Source organism: Ursus arctos, unplaced genomic scaffold (genome assembly GCF_023065955.2).
Source record: "Ursus arctos isolate Adak ecotype North America unplaced genomic scaffold, UrsArc2.0 scaffold_21, whole genome shotgun sequence".
NCBI classification, from domain to species: Eukaryota; Metazoa; Chordata; class Mammalia; order Carnivora; family Ursidae; genus Ursus; species Ursus arctos.
The window spans coordinates 31487897-31509589 of NW_026622886.1; the positions used below are offsets into that span (position 1 = coordinate 31487897).

The 21693-nt window shown below is 41.1% G+C and overlaps 1 protein-coding gene across 1 annotated transcript in view; it reads right to left on the reverse strand.

Annotated features, from left to right (window-relative positions):
• Positions 1 to 5854: 5854 nt before the first annotated feature.
• Positions 5855 to 21693, reverse strand: part of SYT1 (synaptotagmin 1) — a 525260-nt gene continuing 509421 nt past the window's right edge. The window contains exons 9-10 of the mRNA XM_026499974.4: positions 13981 to 14114; positions 5855 to 9674 (exon numbers count right to left, since the gene is read on the reverse strand). Of these exons, the coding sequence (XP_026355759.2) occupies positions 9468 to 9674; positions 13981 to 14114 (341 nt within the window). The 3' untranslated portion in view covers positions 5855 to 9467. The remainder of the gene's footprint in view (positions 9675 to 13980; positions 14115 to 21693) is intronic.

Below are 21693 nucleotides of genomic sequence, written 5' to 3' on the forward strand. Positions count from 1 at the left end.
TTTGTATGGCCCATGAGCTACAAAGAGTTTTTACATTTTTGAAGGGTTGGAAAGAAAGGAAGGAAGGATGGACAAAGAGAAAAGATTACCCACAAAATCCCGACTATTTACAGTCTGTCTCTTTACAAGTAAAGTTTGCCAAATCCAGGCTGGATTTAAAAAAAATAATAACTACCATTTTTTAAATGTTTATTTAATGCCAGACTTCAATATCCATTATTTTGAATTTGCAAAATTAAGGGACCTGTCCTGCGTTATTCAGCTATGTGGATGAACCCGGACTGGGGCCCAGGCTGCCAGCTATGAAGCTGGTGCTCTTGACCGTGAGAGCCGGAACAGGTGAGGGTGGGCACAGGGAGGGTTGTTGTGAGGCTCCTTGACCCTGAAGGTGAGACAGGATGCAAGTCTGAATGAGGCATGTGATGGTGGGAATAGAGAGCAGGGAGCGAGCAAAGCAGCTCCACAGTGCAGACTACAGGATTTGACATGAGGGGGAGGGGGAGGAAGGAGTCACATCTGAACACTTCTCTTCCTGGGCCATTCTCTTCTGTAAGGTTCTCTCGTGACACCCTCTCCCCTCAGGCGCTCCACCAATGGTCTTCTCATGGCACGGACTTTTTAACAAAGCTGCCTGGACTAGTGGCAAGGACAGTGGTCCCCGAATGGAGAGATTCATGTTCCAGCTCTGGACCTGTCATTACCTAGGCACATGACCCTCCACAGCTGCCTGACAGTAAAAACACAATGGCCACAGCTGGGGACACTGTGGGAAAACTGGAACACATAACACCCATGGCAGTGTATTTTGATAGAACTTTCCAAGAAATCAAACTGGAAAATTCTGGAGAGTTATCCTAAGAAAATAAATAGATAAAATCTATTTAATAGTAGATACTGACAGAGTAATAGAAAAATAAGATCTCACTAAAGTGTCCACTGCAATGTTATTTATGTAAGAAATTCCTTGGTAACAACTTAAATATCTGATATTAGGGAAATGGTTGATTTTTTATTTATCTGCCTGAAGAAAAGTCAGATGGCCATTAAAAATAGAGTTTGTAGGGGTGCCTGGGGGGCGCAGTCTGTTGAGCATCTGACTCTTGGTTTTGGCTCCGGTGGTGATCTCAGGGTCTTGGGCCCCCAGTGTGGGCCCAGTGCTCAGCAGGGAGTCAGCTTGGGACTCTCTCTCCCTCTCCTTCTGCCCTTCCCCTCCCCACAAATAAATAAATAAATCTTAAAAAAAATAGGAATTATAAAAACTATGTGACAACATAAAAAAAAGTCTTGTTTTTCACTTTAAGTGAAAGAAATTGACACTAAATTGTATGTACACTATGAGTAAAACTATTTAAAAGTTGGATATATATATAGACCAATATGTAAAGACAACAAGGATGTGTAGGTATAGGGTGATTTTTTCCTCTTTTCTTTTCTTTTTTTTCTTTTCTTTCTTTTCTTTCTAAGATTTTATTTATTTGACAGAGAGAGAGAGAGCACAAGCAGGGGGAGGGACAGAGGGAGAGGCAGAAGCAGACTCCCCGCTGAGCCGGGAGCCTGATGCAGGGCTTGATCCCAGGACCCGGACAACATGATCTGAACGAACTTAACCAACTGAGCCACCCAGGTGCCCCAGACTTTTTCCTATTTTCCTTTCTTCCTGTTCAGTTTCTTTAATATTTTTTTTTCTTTAATATTTTTTAATGAATTCAATAATCTAAAATCATGTTAATGTCTCAGTGCTTTCAAAAAAGGGCTGCTTAAAATATGTAGCAGATGATTGGTTTTCCTGACAATAAATAGCAAGGTGAATAGATGTTTTCAGATAATTGAAAAGTGCTGCATACTTTTAAAATATTCTTTCCAGTAGCGGTGTTTTGTTGTTGTTGTTGTTGCTGTGTTTTAAGTAGGCTCCACGTCCAGCATGGAGCCCAATGTGGGGCCCAAACTCCTGACGCTGGGATCAAGACCTGGGCTGAGATCAAGAGTCAGACGCTTAACTGACTGAGCCACCCAGTGCCCCTCTGATAACGTTTTTGGTCAAAGGGAAGAATGGCCAGGCTGTGGCCTGAGTTTATGCCTTCAGTGTCCCTCCTCTTAGGGTGGAGGCATACTGGATGCCAAAGAGTAGACGCCTATTGTTTTTGTCTGCCCGCTATTCACTTTTCTTTCTTGGTAGTAGTGTTTCGATTTTCCTTTGAGGAACTGTCCTTATGCCATGGCGGCTCTAGGGCTGGGAACATAACCTCGGTTTGGCCAAAGTGAGCACCGCTTGATCATTTTAAGGAGGGCATGTGACCCACGCGTGTATGTCAGGTCTGGGAATTTTGGTGATATGATTGTATGAGTAGCACTGTCTGCAAGCATGCCAAGCTGGAATAATATAAGCTTGGAGCTGCTCGGGGCCATCTGTGCTGCCACATGGTGACACCGGAGCTTGATAATGAAGTCAGTGCTGAGGATAGTAGAGTCGGGGGTGGAAGGGGGAGCGAGGGAGAGAGAGAGAGGGAGAATGAATGGGAATGATAACATTGTTTGAGGCCCTTGATCTAGCTGTTCCCCCGTGCGGTCATACTTCCCTGGTTAGATGATCCGAGAGTTGCTCTCCCTGTCTCTGTCTCTCTCTCTCTCTCTTTCTCCCTTCTTTCCCACTTCTTCTTTCCCTCTCTCTTTTCTTTAATCCAATTTAAATTGGGTTCCTTGCACAGACAACTCAAGCAATCCTGCCTATAAAGGATGTCAACACTTTGCTGCACACCCAGTCGGGAGGCAGTCAGAAGGTGACGGAGGTAAAGTGAGCAGTGAGAAGGAAGTGACTTGTTTGCTACAAAATGCTTTTTAACGTGTGTGTACCGGGGCAGCAGCAAGGACATTTTGCACAGCGGAAAAAGCTTTGCTGGCAGGATGGTTGCTGTCAAAGAGAAAGGATGAGTGTGGGAACTTGAGTGATGTGTATTGGTGGGGGAGGGTAAAAAAAATCATTATGTCTGAAATGCAGATTTTAAAAATGCAAGCAACTTAGAGCCAGCCTTGGAACTTCGATCACAAATATCATCAGTGGGTTTGCGTGGTGTTTTTATTACCGCTCCCTCTTGATGGTTCCTCCTACGTAATTATTACTCTGTATGCGTTGGAAAATTTCTTTGTACATTTAGTATCAGGCTATTTCTCATTTTTATTTTCCTGCTTTTTTTACCTTCTTATTCCAAAGTCACTGTCTGACTGTTTTACTGTAAAAATTTGTGTGCAGCTTAAATCACTCGCTAAACATCAAAGAGTTCTGTGCATTGGTAATAAAGATGTTTTGCAGTCTGGGGGTAACAGCAATCATGGCTGGAATTTTCAAATCTGTAATAGTAAACTCTCCACATAAATCGAATAAGAATGTGATTCCTATACATCTGTTTTGTCAGGGGTGGGATGACTTGTGTGGCTCAGATAGGAGCCCCTGAATCCTCCAAGGACGAAATGAGAGCATGTAGAAAGTCTAGGTAGCTGCTAAAAGGGTTCCTAATTTATGGACTGAATGTTTGTGTGTCTCCCCCCCCCCCCCGGAATTCTTGTGTGGAAATCCTAACCACTATTGCCATCATATTAGGAAGTGGGGTCTTTGAGAGATGATTAGGTCGTGAGGGTGGAGTGCTGATGGGATTAGTGTGCTGATAAAAGAGACCCCACACAGCAACCTCATGATGACACATGGCAGGAAGATGGCCTCCCAACAGACACTGAATCTGCTGGTGCTTTGGTCTTGGACTTCCCATCCTCCAGAACTGTGAGAAATAACTATGTGTTGCTTAAACCACTGTCTTTGGGACTGTTGTTACAGCATCGTGAAGGGACTGAGACATTTAACGTATTGGTCATTGGCCTGCTTGTTCTCCATCCTCATTCCCACCTTCCTGTGCTCTGCTCTGTACTTGGGGCAGGCTCTAAGACCCAGCAGACTATCCCTAAACTTTCTTACCAGCTGACTCTGATTAGGTTTTCCCAATGGGAAGCCCTGGTTGAATGGGAAGGTAGGGGGAGAGGAGAAAAGATCTTCTTCCTGCTTCTAGCTTCTGTTGGCTTTCCTCTAGCCATAGTGGGCTGCTACTGGATCAGGATCTTGTGGGTCTCCCAGAACCTCCGGTGTGAAGCCTCTTTGTTGGTCCCAGCACCAACACCTGATACTCTTTGGTGGTCCCAGAAAAAAAGGGGCCCCATGGTACCTCTCCCAGGTTCTAGCCCCTCCCTCAGAGTTCTGGGCTACAGTAACACTACCTTCTCCATTTTCTTTTCTTTTCTTTTCTTTTCTTTTTCTTTCTTTCTTTCTTTCTTTCTTTCTTTCTTTCTTTCTTTCTTTCTTTCTCTTTCAAGATTTTATTTATTTATTTGAGAGAGAGACAGAGCATGAGCAGGGGGAGGAGAAGAGGGGGACAAGCAAACTCCCTGCTGAGCAGGGAGCCTGACTCGGGGCTCGATCCCAGGATCATGACCTGAGCCAAAGGCAGATGCTTAACTGACTGAGCCATCCAGGTGCCCCTCCATTTTGTTTACCCAGCCTTACCCTGGTGTTTACGGGATGAATTGTACCCTGCCCCCCCCCCCAATTCATATGTTGAAGTCCTAACCCCCAGTACCTCAGAATGTGACTTTATTTGGAGATAGTGTTCTTAAAGAGGGAGGTAAGTTAAAATGAGGTCATTAGGGTGGACCTCAGTTCAATATGACCCATGTTCTTATAAGAAGAGGAGGTTGGGACACAGGCACGCATAGAGGGAAGACCACATGAAGACAATGGGACCAGATGACCATCTATAAGCCAGAGAGAGAGGCTTCAGAAGAAACCACCGCTGCCGACACCTTGATCTAGGACTTCTGACTTCCAGAACCGTAAGAAAAGAAATCGTTGCTGTTGAGGCCACCAGGTCTGTGGTATTTTGTTAGGGCAGACCTAACGTACAACTACAGGTGGCATCTATTAACTTCTGAGTTAACCCACAGTTTGTACTTGACTTTCTCAGTCCTCTCTATGTGGCCAATTTCTTAAATTTCCCCTTTGAAATACCTGGAATAATTTTGTTGTCCTAATATACCCAAAACATACCCTAAGTGCATATATCTCAAACCTAAAAGCCTTTTGGGAAAACAGACATTGACAAAAGGTTGGGGTGGGGGTTTTTGGTTTTTTTGTTTTTTGTTTTGGTAATTAAGAAATAGTCTTTAAATAGTTTTGTACCTAATTTTGAGAGCTATTTAAGAAAAACAAAATGTTCACTCTTGAAAACCAAACACATATATTTAATGCCTCTTTCTTTTGTTGTTTTGTTTTGTTTTTGCAGCTAACCTTAGTGGGCCTTAAATTTCTTTTTCTCAACTTACATTTAGAACTCTGTCGACTTCCTCAGAGTGTACATAATTAAATGGCCTTTCCCCTGCCTACGTAAGCAGTTTTGGCTCAGTCCTATCCTTATTTGGCAGTGCCTAATAAAAGCTGGCTGAAGGGAGTATGGTGTGCTCAGCCTTGATAATGAGATAAATTTTGCCAGAGTCTTGCCCAATCTCTGACTTGGATAACTCCTACCAGTTCCTTTAGGACCTAACCTCCAAAACTTTTCTTGATATCTCTTCCCCCAAACAATGTGTTATAGGCTGGGATCCTCAGGATACTGATTCTGAGATGAAGGGGTTTTATGGACACATATTCTTGGGAACAACACCTGTAAAGGAGCGAGGAGAATGGACTGGGGAGAGGGAGAAGGTGAACAACATTGCAGTTGGACTAACCTTCTCAACTAACCCTTGGGGCTGGAAACTGAGATATTGCTTCAGAGAGATCCTGCGCAGGCCATGGAATGTGGAATGTGGCCAGGGAGGATGCCTGATCTTAGTGAGGCGGCTTCCTCAGTAGAGGGCAGAGGACACAGCTGTGAGCTGCCATCAGGCAAGGCTTCTAGCAGCTGCAGGCTGAGTGCCTCAGTGCTGAAGGGCTCACCATGGCATCCACTGTGATTGGTCTAGAGAAGGTTCTCAGAGACTCAGGGTGCCATCATTATGTATTGTGATAGTGTGTCCACGTGTCTGTCTGAGGCTGTGGGCTCCTTGGGACCAGGAATACCTTATTGCATCATTTGTTGTCTCTCTAGCATCTAGTAAAAACATAGTATACAAGAGGCACTAATCAATGTTGAATTTAGTGGAGGAAAGATATTTACTTGTTTTACCTAGTCATGGCAGTAGGCAGGGAATTTAATGTGGCATGCTACCCTCTGAGAATGGAATTTAGAAAAACTTATTTTCAGTCCCATTTTGGAGAGGCCGTCTGACTCAAGCTGTAGAATAAAAACCCTGGAGGACACCTTTTGGGCAGAGCAGAAAGCCTGAAGTTGTGCCGGATGAACCGATGATAAACAGGAAGAGAGAAACACACGGAGAATGAGGAGCACAGGGCAGTGGCGGCCAGCGCTCTCTGGGCATTGTTTTGCGTCAGCCCTTCTGTATTCACAGGTGCGCCTCGGCCCGGCAGTCAGTGCGGGCTTTTGTTCCAGCAGCCCCCAAAGTCCACAGGCCTCTGATTCCGCAGCAGAGTCAAGGAAGAGAAAGAGTTGAAAGGCGGCAGCATCAACAGGAAATAAAACATTTTTATTGAATATCCATGTAATATGTTAAGTCATTTTTAACAACAATCAGAAAACTACTGTGGGGTCACTACACAAAGTGAAACAAAATTTAAACCACCTCATCAAAAACGAAGGTAAATACAGCTAAAGTAGTTGGCTCGCGGGCCACGAGCCATATGGCAGAAGAGAACACCCCAACGTTTCTACAAGATACAGAGAAAACCCACACATAGAAACACTCAAGCAGGCAGTAAATATACACAAAGGCAACTAGGATCTTTCTAGAGCATCAGCTTCTAATACTTTACACAGCTTTGTCAGAAAGGTACATGTGGCGTATCTGAGGATGAATCTTGGTCTTAAAGCAGGTTCGGTCACTGACTGGTGAAACATGGCATAGTCCCAACTAATTCTATGGTGACAGTCCCATGTCTGGCAGTGTTACAAGAGAATGCATTAGTAGTACTTTAATGCGAGAAATCATGTGTATTCGGCAGCTCGAACCTGCTTGCCTTAAAGTGTTACTCCGGTGTGAACAACTTAAAGCTGAATACAGTGAAATTAAATGTCAGTTTCTGATGTCGAAGGATTTTTTAAAAGTCAGTCGACTCCCTCTCTTTGGTAGGGTTTGGTCTTTTAAACTGGAGAGATTCTCATTTGACTCTTCTGTTCAAACTGATATTTAATCTCACATCATGACTTGTGCATCTTCTATTATCTATGTTTTTAAAAAAGTATGGACCCTCCTCAGAAGAGAGAGAGGTTACACTCCCTTGTCCTTTGTGTCTATCCCAGTCCTGACGCGTTTGCCGTGACTGGGCTGAAAGGCCAAGGGCTTGTCTCTTCTTTGATGAGAAAAGAAGAATGACAGGAATTCTAGTTTTATCAGGAAACAGCCAACCCCATGTGCGAAGCCTCCCATCAGCCCTTTTTGAATTCTCTGTGGTTTTTAAAAAAACGTGGCATGATATCCTGAAGTCTGAACATGAGACTAATGCTTGGTTTTCCTCCATCTTGTTTTGGTACTCGTGAAGATAAGCTTTCACCTCAGGGCACCACCGCTGTCTGTGGCCTAGGAGTTGAAATGGGTCACAGAAGCGCGTGGATGCAACGTGAGCTAATAGGCCGCCCTTCCACAAAGTGGTCGTCTACCAGAGTGGGGAAAAATATGGAATATTGCACAGTGCTTGACAAAATGCTGTGTGTTCCACCCCAGTCTATGTATCTTTCTCATCCTATGCATAGCTTTTCAGTTCTGAATTGGTCCTTTGTAATGAGAACTGTTTGTGCTACACACACCTTGGGCAGTGCAGTAGAAGGGAGTGGCAGTATTGTTACAACATCACTACGGAATAAATTGAGTGCTATCCACTGAGGAAACTACGTGTCTAAGCACACACGGCAGTCACAGTGTTACACAGAGCAGTCCTTGAAGACTCTTATGGAATGACTAGTAGCTTCATAATAGTGCCATTTACTACATAATGACATTGAGAACATTTAAAAACTCCTCCTAAATCAAGCATCTAGTATACATAAGAGGTTGCTTCAGTTTGCTAGAACTTGTTCTTGGTATTGTTTCACCTTTTTTTTTTAAAGGACAAATTAAAACTTATTTAAGTAAAAAGAGCATATAAAAAGATCACTAGCTGTCTGTTTTGGCTTAATCGAAGTGCATTCAGAACTATGGCTAATTGTTTATTTTTTCATCTTTTGATGGGATTACAATACTGTCTGTTTACCACAAAGTAATTTTGTGTAATAAGCACAGATTGCTGTGTTAAAAATATTCTGCATTCCTTCTAATATGGTTTTATATAATAAAATATTTTGTTACAAAGTCTAATGTGCAAACCTTTTGGAATTATTATAGGTATGAAATCTGGAACAGAATTCACAGGATGCACATTTGTATAAAGGTGATAACGGAGAGCTACTTTTTTTTTTCTTTTTAAATAGTCAGGCAATATTTCAGAAATGCTGACTTCTTTCCTCAGCTTCTTCCCACCCACCCCATCCCCAAGCAAATGCACACACGCACACACACACATACACACACACACATACGCACACACGGAACACCATCATGTTGTTACTCCATATGCAGTAATATGAAATCATTGACTCCTGTTCAGTTGCTTCCTCAAACATAAGACTGAAGCCCTGGTTTTAGCTTTTAGATATGTACAGACAGACGCTCTTCTGGTTTGTGGCTATGCTTCCTGGAGGTCAGTCTGGATGCTGCTCAGATCATGCTAATTTGCCTGTGAAGAAATTCTACAAAATTGGATTCACCCACCAAATATGTGGTGTCAGTGTATCTTGGTCTCAAATGATCGATAGAAAGCTCAGGTTTAAGTTGTCCTTTAAGATGTCAGTTTAACCGTACTAGTGCCTTACAAGTTGATATTTTTGCTGGAATGCAGACAATACTATATTTACCATATAATATATTATCGGCTCTCCTATATCTCAGTCAATTTACATAATTTAAAATAGAACATCTTATTAAAAACATCTAGATATACACAGATTAGGAAACGCTTACAACATACAAATACACAAACTAGAAATAAATCTTTAGCATACTGGTATATACAACAGTGTGATACAATAAATAATTTCAGTCATGCTCTATCTACACATCATATTGCTTAAAAGAAGAGGAGATTTGGAGGGCAGTGGCATGATGAAGGGCTTAGGGGCTCTCTACGTTTAAATTTGTGCAAATTAAAACAGGATTTGAAGTACCACTGAATTGTGTCAGAAATGCATGGCTGGATAGATGAAAGGACCCATATTACTGAGGTATTTACAGATACTGGCTAAAGAGCACTGTGTGGGCAAACGCAGGAAGGCTTCTTTCCTTTACTTCTTGACCGCCAGCATGGCGTCGACTTCCTCCTCTACCTGTAGGGTGTGCCACTGGGCGATGGGTCGCCTGGGGTTGGCCAGCATGTCTGACCAGTGTCGCAGCTCCGCCCCGGTGCTGTTGTAACCCACAAAGACTTTGCCGATGGCATCGTTCTTGCCAATCTTGTCATAGTCCAAAACAGTTACCACCACTTGCACTTTCTGAAAGAGGACACAAAAGAAACATTAATCAACCTGCCCTCTTACAAAGCTGCCTTGAGAGCTAAGCAACTGGAAATAAGAACCAGTCTCAAAACCCCAGGCCAAGACTGAAAATGACCTGAATGTGAAAATCTGAGTCCAGTCCCTATTTCGTCAGATATTTGGCACAATTCTAAGTCTTTTACGTGAACTACTCAGTTACTTCCCACAATAGATCCTATCAATGTTGCCATTACCCAAGAAGATGCCGTGAAGTCCCCGGCGTAGGGTCACGGAAGGAGCGAGTGGGCTGGTTTCACAGTCCGTGCTGTGATCCACCATGCCATTCTGTCCTTGCCAACCGTGTCCACCTCTAAGTCCATTTGTTTCATTTGACTCATCAGCAAGATTTCTGGCATTGGTATTCGGTACAATAATCACATGATTATTGTGAGCATTAAATGTGACAATAGAGTGAAAATCTTTAAACAGTAATAACTAAAGATAATTTCCCCATTTTCTCAATAAACATTTGCTGAGTAACTGTTGCATATCCAGTGCTGATCTCAAACGGAAATAACTTTTCAGGCCACACAAGATTTACTTCAGGTGTTCCATTACATTGTGAGAGTTTATTTAATAACTTACTTTTTAGAACTGCCTGCATTGGCGAAAGCAAACCCATGCCATTATGATATGAAAGACACACTTTCTGAAAGCACTAAGTAATGGATTTGCTTAGTCAAAATATGTGAGGGCTCTAATCTAGAAACTGAGTGCAGAGATAAAGGAGGAGTTTAGAATAAAGTAAATGCATAACATTTGGTGGCCAGAGTTAAAAGGAACAAAATGTAATGACGGAAGCCAGGACCAGAGGAAGCTCCTGCTGAGTTCTGGCCCTTTCGCGGACTTTGTACTCTGCGGACTGCATTATCATACCAGTGTGCTAAGAGATGGCACCCACGGACAGCTTCACAGCAGAGAAAATGACCAGTCTTGAAAGTGGAATTTAGAATGTAAAATGCAACACGCTGGCAATAAAGGAAACAGACCATCTTCCCTTGTGCAGCCTCGGACTGATTCCATTATCAAGGGCATCATCTGTCCACTGGATGGTATTTGGAACAGAGAACAGAATCACTTTGGTTCTCAGAAAAATTCTCAGAACTTTTCACAAGCAAATTCATCAGGATGAAATCATATTGCAGGGAATGGGGGGTAGGAGCTAATTAGGGACATCATGCACAAAGGTAAAATGGGGTTTTTGGAGGTTGGAATGAATGGTTGGAATGGGTTTTGATTATTTCACCTAGGAATGTACTGATTAATAGTACTCAAGACAGAATATCCTTCTGAAGGCCTTGGATTAATTTTTGCAGCTGCATATATAGTTTATTTACACATTTTGGGGGTATAACATTTACATGTACTTTTGGAAATCAGCATATTTTGCTCATAATATATTTCATAGGGATAGACAGATAGAAAGCAGATAATCTTATAACCTCAGATTAAAGGAAACCCAGACCCTTATTTGAGTCTGTAAAATGCTCAATTGTTTCTCTAGGAAAACTAGGAAAGCAGTCTCCTGGGAAAAACTAAAAAAGAAAAGAAAGGAAGAAAAAAGAAAAGAACAAATTGACAAGAAGCCGAGAAAGAGGAAGGATGCAGTCAAAGACAGGCTCATTATTGCCATGCCTAACGTACTCTATGATGGGTTCAGTTTCTCTCTGTCCTGACAGAATACTAGCTCCTCTAAAATACTGCTGCAGAAACCCAGCATGTCTTGTTTTTAATGTGCTTTATTTTTTTAAAAGATTTTATTTATTTGAGAGAGAGAGGGTGTGTGTGGCCCAAGTGGCAGGTGGAGGGACGGTGGGCAGAGGGAGAGGGAGAAGCAAGCTGACTCCTTGCTGAGCAGGGAGCCTGATATGGGAGTAGATTCCAGCAGTCCAGAGATCATGACCTGAGCCCAAGTCAGAGGCTTAAGCAACTGAGCCACCCAGGCGCCCTTCTTCATTTTTAATATATTTACATTTGCTGCAATTTATAGTTGAAAAAGAACATTTACTTTCTTTCTTTCTTTTTTTTTTTTACAGGTGTAGAATTGTAGCTCAAGAAAGTTTACAATAGGATTTTTCATCACAATACCCTGTCTTATATTGTTTTGCAGTATTAAAAAACAAAACTTCAGGAGGTGTTAGTTTCCATAGGAGTAAGTTCTTAGAACTCAAAACGGAGTTCACTGAACAAATATGGCAAAATAAATTGGAGAAAATTGGATGTCTTCGAGGGTTGCCAGTGGGTCAAAGCAGTGACCTCACTGGTTCAGGCTAGTAACCAGCTGACCGGGGACAGGGGATCACTGCCCTCTGCAATGTCACTTATATAACAACTGTTGAAAGTAAGTATGTGCAATTTGCTACCATGTGAAAATGTACACGAGAAAGGTTATATAAAGACCATGAAGTGGGGGCACCTGGGTGGCTCAGCTGGTTAAGTGACTTGCCTCCAGCTCAGGTCATGACCTGGAGTCCTAGGATCAAGTCCTGCATCAGGCTTCCAGCTCCGCAGGGAGTCTACTTCTCCCTCTGACCCTCTCCCCTCTCATGCTCTCTCTCACTCTCTCTCTCTTTCTCTCAAATAAATAAATAAATAAAATCTTAAAAAAAAAAAAAAGACCATGAAGTGATGTGAGAAAGAGCTGCCCCATACAACACAGTAGCTCCTGGGCACATGTAGCTATTTAAATGGGAGTAAATTAAAATTAATAAAGTCCCTTGATCACACTGGTGGCCGAGGTGCTCATTACTTTCTTGCGGCTATGACTACTGTGCTGGACCACACAGATGATAAAACATTTCCATCCGCACAGAGTTCTAGTAGACAGCACTGATTCATTTATTGTTTTAATTTTATCGTTAGATCTATTTTCTAACAAAATGTTAATTAGAAAAAGAGACAAAATTAACACTGTGAATACTAATGGTGATGGGAACCATTTACTGAGCGTTCACCATTCCAAGTGCTTTTATATGCATAATTTCTTTGATGTGGATTCTATTATTCCTATTTTATATGTGAGGAGATTCTAAGCCTCGGTTTCCTCATATAAAACTGGGATAATAACCTCTCTCATAAGGTTATTGTAAAGACTCAATGAGATTATGTATGTAAAGTGCTTAAATTGGGCCTAGGCACATGATAAATATACAATAAATGTAGCTATTATATTAGCTTTCATCATGGAGTAAAGGTGTGATTTGTTCATAAGATACTGTATTCTAAATTAGATTCTAGATTAAAGTAAAAATATGCAACTAAAGAATATTTGCTGATGTTTTATATTCTGGACCTTTAGAAATTTTCATGGTGTAGTTTTGATATCTACCCTTCATGTCTCCTTCATGTTGTGAGCAAACTTTTATAGGACTGAAAAGACAGACCCATATCAATTATTTAAAAAAATGTAAAAGTAGTGTTGCTTTAAGGCACGTGACTTTCTAATATCCAATATCCATTAAAGATTAGCAAGAAATAGCCGATAGTTGTTGGATGTGAACTTTGAGTCCCAAGAGTCTCATTATGGTTAGGAGGTAAGAGAACCTAAAATTATTTAAAAATTGCTAAATAATAATATCATATACTATTATCATGGCTGCATGTAGCATCCTGTTTTGAACATGTTATCCACAGATTCCTTTAATAGAATACTCCCTATCATAACAATTATTATCTAGCAAATGAAGGTTTCATCTTCACAAAAATATCCATCCATTCTAACTTAGAAACAGGAGGCTAAATTTAAACAATTAAAAAAATATGACTTAGTCTGGTTTTTCTATTGTTAATCACCTCTTAATAATGAAAGATTAAAGATGCTGCATATTTAGCATCAACCAAAATATTTCTTTTCTCTCTCTCTCATTTTTTTTTTTTTTTTTTTTTTTTTTTTTTTTTTTTTTGCTATAAGGCTGTGATAAGGAGAACTCCATACCTGGGAATGAATAGTGAAAGTTCATTTTCTCTTTGCCTTTTAACCTTTATGGTACTTTTTGAGTTAGCAGAGTCCTTCTGTTGATTTTCTTTTTCCTACTTTGTTTCTGCTCAACAGAATGCCAGCTGTTTTTGGCTGACGAGTCAGCACATCCTGTGCTGTATGTTATCATTTCCTTCTTGATGTCGCTTGATTAGCAAGTGTGCATGGGAATAAGAATGGCAACTCTCATGAAGGCATGTGGCTGATAATTTACAAGGTCTGTGTCTTTCATTTATGTGGTCTGAAGAAATCAAATTGAATGGGAAGACAAAATTATGTTAATATTACCTGGATTTGCTCAAAGGGTACTTCAAAGCTGAATGACTCATTGTAGTAGGGGTTAAGTGTGTTCTTTTTAATTGTTGTCTTTTTCTTCTTCAGCCTCTTGCCATTCTGCATCAGATGGATCTTCACATAAGGATCTGAAAAACAGAAACAAAAACTTCAGGAGATCAAAGATACGTATTTTAGATTATAGCTTTGCTTATTAAAAAACTTGAGTATTACCAACAGGGAAATCATTTTATAGCATATATTCAATATTTTTTATAAAAATGTGAGCATTCTTTATTGAAAGAGTTTAAGTAACCTATGGGCCAGGGTTTTTGCCATGATAGCTCAATATTTATAGCTGGATTTAGGGGATGAGAGCTATAGTGTGCTAACAAACCAGCAATTTGGGGAGAAAAAAGCCTTGACATGTAACATTTGCGAATGCCCATGGTAGAAATACTCTCAGCATGGCTGATTTCAAGCTACTAAATAGTTTAACAACTAGCTTACCAAATCCCTGAAATATTAACAGTTGGCTCTTATGAGCTGGCAAAGTACTGGCTGCAGCCTATGACTGCATGGGAATAAAACTCTTGACAGAGAAAGGACAAAGGAGCTGTTTCATGCGTTCATTTATTCATTTACTCAATCAATATTAGTTAGACCCTAGGGATACAGCAGCGACTAAAACTGATCATTGCTGTTTTCATGATGGAACTTCAGACTCGTGGGGGGGAAGGAGACAGTAGGCTTGCCAAGAAACGAAACACATATGAAATTACAAGTTGACAAGAGTGCTCTAGAAGAAAAGAGCAAGAACAGAGATATGATTGAGAATAGCAGGGATAGTATGGTGAGCCCAAGGTAGCAATGGAATTCTGAAATTGCTCAGGTAAGGCCTCTCTGCGGAGGTAACATTAAAACTGAGACTTGAAGGTTAAAGGGAGAGACGAGGCCGTGTGTGTGTGCGCATGCAGTGATGGAGTGGGGTGTGGGTGGAGAGGGCGAGAGAGAGATCTATTGATCCAGGACCTGTGCCTGATCATCCCTAGGTAGAGAGTAAGTCAGTACACATAGAGGTAATGAGAAAAGGAGCAAGATTCCCTTAGCAGTTTCCCCAAAGTCTCATTAAGTAAAGGTAAAGTAGTAAGCAAATCAATGGAGGGGTGAGACAATTCCCATTTATAGTTCTCATTACTAATGGGTGAACGACATACCTTCAGGTTACTAAGAACCAACACCCAGGTTTGACAGTAAAATCTCTCTACTGTTTTCTTAAATATTTGTCCAATTCACATGTAATGCATATTCATTATAGAAAAAAATCATAAAACAATGATAAAAAGAAAAAAATTAAAAATCATCCATGATTTTATTCCCCTAAAATAAACAGTGCTAAGCCTTCTAAAATTTCTTTCCTCCCTTTCAGTGTGTGTAAAGCTTGGAGAAACTTTACAGATAATCTAGTTTAAAATCCACATATTTTTAGATAACAACATTTTCTGGTCTGTAGTTTTTTCAGCACAATAAAACTCCAGTTTGTTATTGGACAACGTTGTTTATACACGCATCAAGCAGGCCAAAGCCGGCAGCACTTCATAGACAAACAAACAAAAAAGAGGAAAAAGAAAAAAAAAAAAAAAGAAACCTTTTATCTTTGGCTTTTTTAACCATCTCATACAAACCAGCTGTTTATAGTACAGCTAAGTGCATACACAAAAAATGTTACTGGAATCCCCGGAGTAAGATTGTTTTGTTTTCTTCTGTGTGGTTTTTTAATTTTTCTTTTCTCTTTTGAGATTGTAATGACCGTGGTCACATGACAAGTAGAGTCGGAAGTAGGACAGAGAATGCTCCGAAAGCTGGCTTGTTTATCCAAAATTAAAAATGGCTGACCCCAACAATATGTACAAAATATACAATGTAAATAAAGATTATAAACACATTTTCCTTTACAAAGTATTTTTTTAATTTTTTAAATTATATTATGTTAGTTATCATACAGTACATCCCTGGTTTCTGACGTAAAGTTCGATGATTCATTAGTTGCGTATACCACCCAGTGCACCATGCAATAAGTGCCCTCCTTACTACCCATCACCGGTCTATCCCATTCCACCACCCCCTTCCCCTCTGAAGCCCTCAGGTTGTTTCTCAGAGTCCATAGTCTCTCATGTTTCATTCCCCCTTCTGATTACCCCCCCTTTCTTTATCCCTTTCTTCCCCTACTGATCATTCTAGTTCTTATGTTCCATAGATGAGAGAAATCATATGATAATTGTCTTTCTCTGCTTGACTTATTTCACTTAGCATTATCTCCTCCAGTGCCGTCCATGTTGCAGCAAATGTTGAGAACTCGTTCCTTCTGATAGCTGAGTAATATTCCATTGTATATATGGACCACAACTTCTTAATCCAGTCATCTGTTGAAGGGCATCTCGGTTCCTTCCATGATTTAGCTATTGTGGACAATGCTGCTATGAACATTGGGGTGCATATGGCCCTTCTCTTCACTACGTCTGTATCTTTGGGGTAGTGCAATGGCTGGATCATAGGGTAGCTCAATTTTTAACTTTTTAAGGGACCTCCACACTGTTTTCCAGAGTGGCTGTACCAACTTGCATTCCCATCAACAATGTAGGAGGGATCCCCTTTCTCCACATCCTTTCCAGCAATTGTTGTTTCTCGCCTTGTCAATTTTTGCCATTCTAACTGGCGTAAGGTGGTATCTTAGTGTGGTTTTGATTTGAATTTCCCTGATGGCTAATGATTTTGAACATTTTTTCTTGTGTCTGTTAGCCATTTGTATGTCGGCATTGGAAAAGTGTCTGTTCATATCTTCTGCCCATTTTATGGTTTGTTTATTTGTTTCTCACATATTGAGTTTAGGAAGTTCTTTGTAGATCTTGGATACCAGTCTTTTATCTGTAGCATCGTTTGCAAATATATTCTCCCATTCCGTGGGCTGCCTCTTAGTTTTTTTGACTGTTTCCTTGGCTGTGCAGAAGCTTTTTATCTTGATGAAGTCCCACAAGTTCATTTTATCTTTTCTTTCTCTTGCCTTTGGAGATGTGTCATGAAAAAGGTTGCTTTGGCCGATGTCGCAGAGGTTGCTGTCTATGTTCTCCTCTAGGATTTTGATGGATTCCTGTCTCACATCGAGGTCTTTCATCCATTTGGAGTTTATCTTTGTGTATAGTGTGAGAGAGTGGTCAAGTTTCATTCTTTTGCATGTAGCTGTCCAATTTTCCCAGCACCATTTATTGAAGAGACTGTCTTTTTTCCACCAAATGTTTTTTCCTGCTTTATCAAAGATTAGTTGCCCAAAGAGCCGAGGGTCCATTTCTGGGTTCTCTATTCTGTTCCATTGGTCTGTGTGTCTGTTTTTGTGCCAGTACCATGCTGTCTTTGTGATCACAGCTTTGTAGTACAGCTCGAAATCCAGCATTGTGATGCCCCCAGCTTTGTTTTTTCCTTTTCAACAGTTCCTTGGAGATTCGGGGCCTTTTCTGGTTCCACACAAATTTAAGGACTATTTGTTCCAGTTCTTTGAAAAATGTCATCAGTATTTTGATCGGGATAACACTGAAAGTGTAGATTGCTCTGGGTAGCATGGACATTTTAACTATGTTAATTCTTCCGATCCATGAGCATGGAATATTTTTCCATCTTTTTGTGTCTTCCTCAATGTCTTTCAAGAGTGATTTATAGTTTCTAGAATATAGGTCCTTTACGTCTCTGGTTAAGTTAATTCCAAGGTAACGTATGGTTTTTGGTGCTATTTTAAATGGGATGGATTCCCTAATTTCTCTTTCTTCAGTCTCATTATTCGTGTATAGAAATGCAACTGATTTCTGAGATTGATTTTGTATCCCCCCACATTACTGAATTACTCTATAACTTCTAATAGTTTGGGAGTGGATTCTTTTGGGTTTTCCATATAGAGTATCATGTCATCTGTGAAGAGAGACATTTTGACTTCTTCTTTGCTGATTTGGATACCTTTTATCCCTTTTTGTTGTCTGATTGCTGTTGCAAGGACTTCTAGTACTATGTTGAATAATAGTGACGAGAGTGGGCATCCTTGTCGTGTTCCTGATCTTAAGGGAAAGGCTTCCAGCTTTTCCCCATTGAGAATGATATTTGCTGTAGGCTTTTCATAGATGGTCCTTATGAGATTGAGGAATGTACCCTCTATCCCTACACTCTGAAGCATTTTAATCAGGAAAGGATGCTGTATTTTGTCAAATGCTTTTTCTGCATCTATTGAGAGAATCATATGACTTTTGAATTTTTCTTTCTGGATAAAATCTAAGACACTGATTGATTTGCGAATGTTGAACCACGCTTGCATCCCAGGGATGAATCCCACTTGGTCATGATGGATAATCCTTTTAATGTACTGCTGGATTCTATTAGCCAGGATCTTGTTGAGGATTTTGGCGTCCATATTCATTAGGGAAATTGGTCTGTAATACTCCTTTTTGATGGGGTCTTTGCCTGGTTTGGGGATCAAGGTAATATTGGCCTCATAAAATGAGTTTTGTAGCTTTCTTTCTGTTTCTATTTTTTGAAATAGCTTTAGGAGAATAGGTATTATTTCTTCTTTGAATGTTTGATAGAATTCCCCAGGAAAACCCCCCGGGCCTGGAGTTTTGTTTTTTGGAAGGTTGTTTATCACTGACTCAATCTCTTCATAATTAATTGGCCTGTTAAAAAAATCAATTTCTTCCTGTTTCAGTCTTGGTAGTTTGTAGGTTTCCAGGAAGGCCTCCATCTCTTCCAGATTGCTTAATTTATTGGCATAAAGCTGTTGATAAAAGTTTCTCATAATCCTTCCAATTTCATTGGTGTTGGTTGTGACCTCTCCTTTTTCATTCATAATTTTATTAATTTGGGTCCTTTCTCTATTCTTTTGGATAAGTCTCGCCAGTGGTCTGTCAATTTTATTAATTCTCTCAAAGAACCAGCTTCTAGTTCTGTTGATCTGCTCTACTGTACTCCTGGTTTCTAATTCATTGATTTCTGCTCTAATCTTGGTCAACTGCTTCCTCGTGCGTGGATTAGGCCTGTCCCTCTGTTACTGTTCCAGCTTCTTGAGGTGAGAATATAAAAACTACATTTTAGATTTTTCTATTCTTTTGAGTGAGGCCTGGATGGCTATGTATTTCCCCCTTAGGACTGCCTTTGCAGTATCCCATAGGTTTTGGACTGTTGTGTTTTCATTCTTGTTGGTCTCCATAAATTGCTTAAATTGATTTTTGATTTCCTGGTTTATCAAATCATTCCTGAGCAGGATGGTTCTTAGTCTCCAAGTGTTTGAGTTTCTTCCAAATTTTTCCTTGTGGTTGAGCTCCAAATTCAAAGCGTTGTGGTCTGAGAATATGCAGGGAATAATTTCAGTCTTTTGGTATCGGTTGAGACCTGTTTTGTGTCCCAGAACATGGTCTATTCTTGAGAATGTTCCATGGGCATTAGAATAGAATGAGTATTCTCTGGTTCTGGGGTGTAGTGTACTATATATATCTATGAGGTCCAACTCGTCGAGTATGGCATTCAAAGCTCTTGTTTCTATGTTGGTTTTCTGCTCCAGTGCTCTGTCTATTGCTGATAGTGGAGTGTTGAGGTCCCCTACTATTAATGTATTTTTATCTATATGTCTCTTTATTCTGGTTAAGAGTTGGCTTGTGTATCTTGCTGCTCCCCTGGTGGGGGCATATATATTTATAATTGTCATATCCACTTGTTGGACACATCCTTTAAGAATAATATAGTGCCCTTCTTTATCTCTAACTATAGTCTTTAGTTTAAAATCCAATCTGTCTGATATGAGAATTGCTACCCCAGCTTTCTTTTGAGGTCCACTGGCGTGAAAGATGGTATTCCATCCCTTTACTTTCAGTCTGACTGTATCTTTAGGTTCAAATTGAGTCTCTTGTAGACAGCAAATGGATGGGTCATGTCTTTTTATCCAATCTGCAACCCTTTGGAATTTATGGGAGCATTTAGGCCATTTACATTGAGACTGAATATTGAGAGATATGATTTTAATGATGCCATGTTGTCAGTAAAGTCTTTGTTTCTATAGATTGTGACTTTCTGTTCTGTATCACTCTTGGGGCCTTTTTACTTTTATAGAACCCCCCTTATTATCTCCTGTAGGGCTGGTTTCGTGGTTACGAAATTGGTCAATGACTGGTGATTCTGGAAGGTCTTTATTTCTCCATCCATTCTGAATGACAGCCTTGCTGGATAAAAGATCCTTGGCTGTATATTTTTCTCTGAAAGAGCTTTAAAAATGCCCCCCCCCAACCCTTTCTCTCATTCCAGGTCTGTGTAGACAGGTCTGATGTAATTCTGATACCTTTGCCTTGGTACATGAGAAATTTCTTTGCCCTGGCCACTTTCAATACTGTATCCTTGGATCTTATATTTGCGAATTGCACTATGACGTGACGTGGCGTAGGTTTGTCGTGGTTGAGCTTGGGAGCGGTCCTCTCTGCCTCTTGGACACGAATGTTTGTTTCCCTTGCTAGATTAGGGAAGTTTTCAGCTACAATTTGTTCAAATATCTCTTCTAGACCTCTGTTTTTCTCCACCTCCTTGGGGATGCCGATGATTCTGACATTGGAACGTTTCATTGAGTCAGTAATCTCCCGTAAGCTACATTCTTGCACGTGGATTTTTTTAAGTCCAGATTCTATTTTAGCTTTCTATTCTACTAACCCATCCTCCAATTCGCTGATACGTTCTTCCACCTCATTCACCCTGGCCGTCAGAGCCTCTAGTTTTGACTGCATTTGGCTCATAGAATTTTTAATTTCTGCCAGATTCACTCTCATTTCTGCCCTTAGAGATTCTATATTCTCATTAACATTTTCATTAATACTTTCTTCAAGTCTACACATCATCTTGACCATTGTTACTCTGAATTCCATTTCTGATAATTTGGTTATATCCATATCCATTAGTTCTGTGGCAGAGGCCACAGACTCATTGTCTTTTCTTTGCTGGGGGGTATTTCTCCTTCTCGTCATTCTGATGAGGAGAGGTTGCGGTGTTGTCCAGAGCCCAAATTATTGACCGGGACCCAGGCTGTGCGCCCTTGTTTTATAGGGATCTTAGGGATGTGGACTTCTTGATTTCTCAGCCTGCCTTCGCGGGGGCGGGGGGGGGGGGGGTTGCCGCGCGGATACTCAGGCAACCCTGTTTGGGTAGAGTCTCCGTGTCCCCTGCAAGGCGGATGGGGATGGGCACACTGTGAGCTGGTATTTCCAGGCTTTTGTTCTCTGGCGGCGTTCCCTGGCGGTTTGCTGTGCCTCTTCTGAGAGTCAGAGCAGCAGCAGCCGAATCTCAGCCTCTGTCTCAGAACAGAGAGATCGTGGACTGTTCTCCACTGGGGTCTTCTGGCCACTTTAACTCTGTTACTGTTGGTGCTGCTCAACCCTGCAGCGTCCCGGGATGTGCGCCCCACACCCGGCGTCCCAGCCCTCACTTCCAGGGCCGGCGCGTCTCTGTCCTTTGTGTTTCTAACACCGCCAGCCGCCCCCACGTGCTCCCGGCACCTGAACGCGGCGGCTCCCTCCCCCTTCCGTTTATCTTCCGATATCTGAGCGCGGTTTCACGGCTCCCCGCTTCGTACCTCAATACTCAGCGCTGGAGATGTTCATCTGTAGAGATCCAGATGTATCTTCCTGCGTCTCAAGCTGATCCCATGGATGTTCAGGC